At 50.0% G+C, this 3589-nt stretch overlaps 1 protein-coding gene across 1 annotated transcript in view; it reads right to left on the bottom strand.

The window, feature by feature from the left end:
* LOC105529613 (chymotrypsin-like elastase family member 2A) overlaps positions 1-3589 on the bottom strand; it is a gene marked incomplete at its 3' end in the record, with an annotated part of 41633 nt that overhangs the window by 812 nt on the left and 37232 nt on the right. Inside the window, 3 exon segments of the mRNA XM_011966792.1 lie at positions 623-768; positions 3232-3257; positions 3259-3339. Coding sequence (XP_011822182.1) covers positions 623-768; positions 3232-3257; positions 3259-3339 — 253 coding nt within the window.

Below are 3589 nucleotides of genomic sequence, written 5' to 3'. Positions count from 1 at the left end.
CCAGGGAATACTTTCCTTTGGTTCCCTTCCAGCATAGAGGAAAGGATACGGAATGACAGTCACGAGAGACCTTGATGAGACCCAGGGAAGGACTTCCCAGCAGTGAGAGGGGTAGACACGACAAGGAGAATCTCAAAACAAGAACAAACAAGATCCAAGATCAAGTTTTTTTTTTGTTTGTTTGTTTTTTTTTTTTTTGAGTTTCACTCTGTCACCCCAACTGGATTGCAGTGGTGTGACCTGAGTTCACTGCAACCTGTGCCTCATGGGTTCAAGTGATTCTCCTGCTTCAGCCTCCTGAGTAACTGTGACTACAGGTGCCCGCCACCACGCCCAGCTAATTTTTGTATTTTTAGTAGAGACAAGGTTTCACCACGTTGGCCAGGCTGGTTTCGAACTGCTGACCTCAACTGGTCTGCCTGCCTTGGCCTCCCAAAGTGATGGGGTACAGGCAAGAGCCACCGTGCCTGGCCAAAGATCGGATTCTGATATATCTGGAACATATTTCTGGGTACTTCTGCCAGGAGGCGGGAGGATGGACCTATGGAGGGGTGGACCTCTATAACCTTATCCCCAGCCACATTTTGTCACTGAGCGGGGAGCCCCTGATTTTGGTACTCACGTAGCAGCTGGAGGTCACGCCATCACCCCCAGCACAGATCATACTGGTTTTCACGGTGCTGCCCCACCAGTCAGGGTTGGAGCAGGTGTCATACTCCACAACCAGCAACCGACCCTGCTGCAGGACATCAGAAGCAGGCCCGTCGGCTGAATGAGATCAGAAAGAAGGTATTAGGGATGCAAGGACTCCTGAGAAAAAGGAAGTGGTTGACCCTTACTGGGTTTCCCATTACTGTCTTCCATCCATTGCAATATGCGAACAGCTATGTTTCTCTATACTGTGTCCTCACCGTTGATTGGTTCAGCAGTGAACACCTGACTCAAGCTAAGCCAATGAGCTCCCTCACATGGGATCCTGAGATGGGGTCTAAGAGATTCCGGTTTCAGAGGACGTAAATCTGGGAAGCTTTTGGTAATGACTGATGTTTTGTTTTATGTGGAGAATGAAGTAGATTCACAAAGAAAAGAAATTACAAGGGAGGGTTTCCTGAGTTTCTGACAGGCTTCCAGTCCCTAATCCTAGCCTGCTCCTGATGCCTGGCTATATTTCGGCCCTTGGGTTGAAACTTTTAAATACTTATAACAATCCCTTTTTATGGTAAGCTAACACCATGACTTTCTTCACTTATCTGAAATAGGAAAGTGAGCCTCCTGGCAGTTAGAGCCGCCTCCTTGGGAAAAATATGCTGGTGTGGTGAAGAGAGGGCTTTCATAATGGCCCCCAATGACACAGCCACCATCCCCTGCATTACTGTTACCACAGCTATGAGTGGCAAGGATGAGCTTAACATAATTCTTCACTATCGATTGAAGCCTAGGGAAGTTAAGGGTCGACCAGGCGCAGCAGCTTACCCTCTAATCCCAGCACTTAGGGAGGCCAAGGCGGGTGGATCCCTTGAGGTCTAGAGTTTGAGACCAGCCTGATCAACATGGTGAAATCCTGTATCGACTAAAATACAAAAATTAGCCGGGCGTGGTGGCATCCAGCTATAATTCCAGCTACTTGGGGGGCTGAGGCAGGAGAATCGCTTGAGCTTGGGAGGCAGAGGTTGCAGTGAGCCGAGATTGCACCACTGCACTCCAGCCAGGTCAACAGAGCAAGACTCTGTCTCAAAATAAATAAATAAATAAATAAATAAATAAAAAAGGAAGTTAAGGGTCTGGCTTAAGACCACTAAGTAATTAACACTTGTATAACATTTTGCAATGTAGGACGCATTTTCACCTTTCCCCTCTTTTGGTCTTCACCAACAGTGTTTCCATTTTACAGATGAGGAAACTGAGGTTCGGAAGTGACTTGCCCAAGGTTTCACCGTGACCGGCAGAGCTGGGCCTAAAAGCCAAGCATTTGGATGCCTCCCCACTCCCACTGTCTCAGATGAACTGCATCTGCCCCAGGGTTGTCTGGGGAAACAAACAGGTGGTTGTGCTTCTATCTTAATAAGCATGAAATGCCTCTTCCACCACCGCTCACCACAGGATTTCATGTGTCCTTGTGTTTACAGATAAGCCAGTCAGGAGGGCAATGGGGATTTATTGTCCTTGTGTTTACAGATAAGCCAGTCAGGAGGGCAATGGGGATTTATTGGAGGGTACGTATGTGGATGTGCCCTGGAAAAACATGTCATTATACTTATGGGTTTATGTCATTAGGGAGAAATGTCATAATGTCGTTATCACTCATAATGTCATTTATGGTGATTTCACAAGGGAAGGGCGGGAACTCCGTTCCTCTTGGTGGCTACGGTCATTGGATCTCTAACCCCTGCAGTCTATGTCAAAGGAGACCCGCCCTCAGCCAGGTTCTGAGCAGCAAGACCGAATGGCACAGGGGACAGCTTTTGCTATGGGACACAGCGGCTCCGATGAGGGCTCCAGGGCCTCAGGTCACAGAGGAAAACTCTGAACTCTATGGGCCACACAGAAGATGTCACATGGTCTCTGTAACTTTCTTTCCATCATAGGGACAGTGACAACAACCAACACACAGCACCTACCACACACCAGGCTTCCTATGGATTATCTCCTTTAATCCTCTTGCCAACTCTGTGCTGTAGATGCTATTATTATGCCCGTTTTTTTTTTTTTTTTGGAGACACAGTCTCGCTCTGTCCCCCAGGCTGGAGTGCAGTAGCGAAATCTTGGCTCACTGCAACCTCCACCTCCCGGGTTCAAGCGATTCTCTTGCCTCAGCCTCCTGAGTAGCTGGGACTACAGGAGCACACCACCACGCCCTGCTATTTTAAAAATATTTTTAGTAGAGACGGGGTTTCTCCATGTCAGTCAGGCTGGTCCCCTGACCTCAAGTGATCCGCCCGCCAGGCCTCCCAAAGTGCTGGGATTACAGGCGTGAGCCACGGCGCCCAGCCAATTATTTGCATTTTACATATGATAAAAGTGCTGCATGGAGAGACCTAGTAATGTGCCCAAGGTGTGACAGTCATGTAGTGGGAGAGCTGACATTTGAACCCAGGCAGGCATCAGCCTATGCCATCCCGTCTCTCCCAGGCAGTCACACACCCTGGGATGACAGGTGAGAGGCCCTGGCCAGACAGGGGTGACATCACCTCCCTTCCCTCCCAGGCCTGGGGGCTCCTGGCTCCCACTTACTCCGCAGCCTTCCCCAGCCCGTGACGGCCGGCAGGAGGGAGGCAGGCCAGCTGGATCTTGTCGGTGAAGGAGACGGGGTCAGCCAGTTTGACCAGGGCAATGTCGTACCTGGATCAGTGCAGAGACAGAGCGTGAGGATAGGGTTGACTTTTCCTGCCCTGTGGGGCTTTGGAGGTCTCTGAGACCTTGTCATCGTTCCCTGTTCGTTACCCCAGCTTGCTCTGAGTGGCAGGGTCCCAGGGCATGTTTGAAAACACAGAGGGCCTTGTTGAAAGGAGCAAGGCAGGAGAGATTGTGTCCTACTCCAGGGACAGTCACAGGGTCGACAGCACTGTCCCTGTGTCCCCAGGACTTGGCA

Source organism: Mandrillus leucophaeus, unplaced genomic scaffold (assembly GCF_000951045.1).
Source record: "Mandrillus leucophaeus isolate KB7577 unplaced genomic scaffold, Mleu.le_1.0 Scaffold773, whole genome shotgun sequence".
Classification (NCBI taxonomy): Eukaryota; Metazoa; Chordata; class Mammalia; order Primates; family Cercopithecidae; genus Mandrillus; species Mandrillus leucophaeus.
Note: the sequence above shows the minus strand (reverse complement) of the source record. Positions and strands in the feature narration are given on the sequence as shown.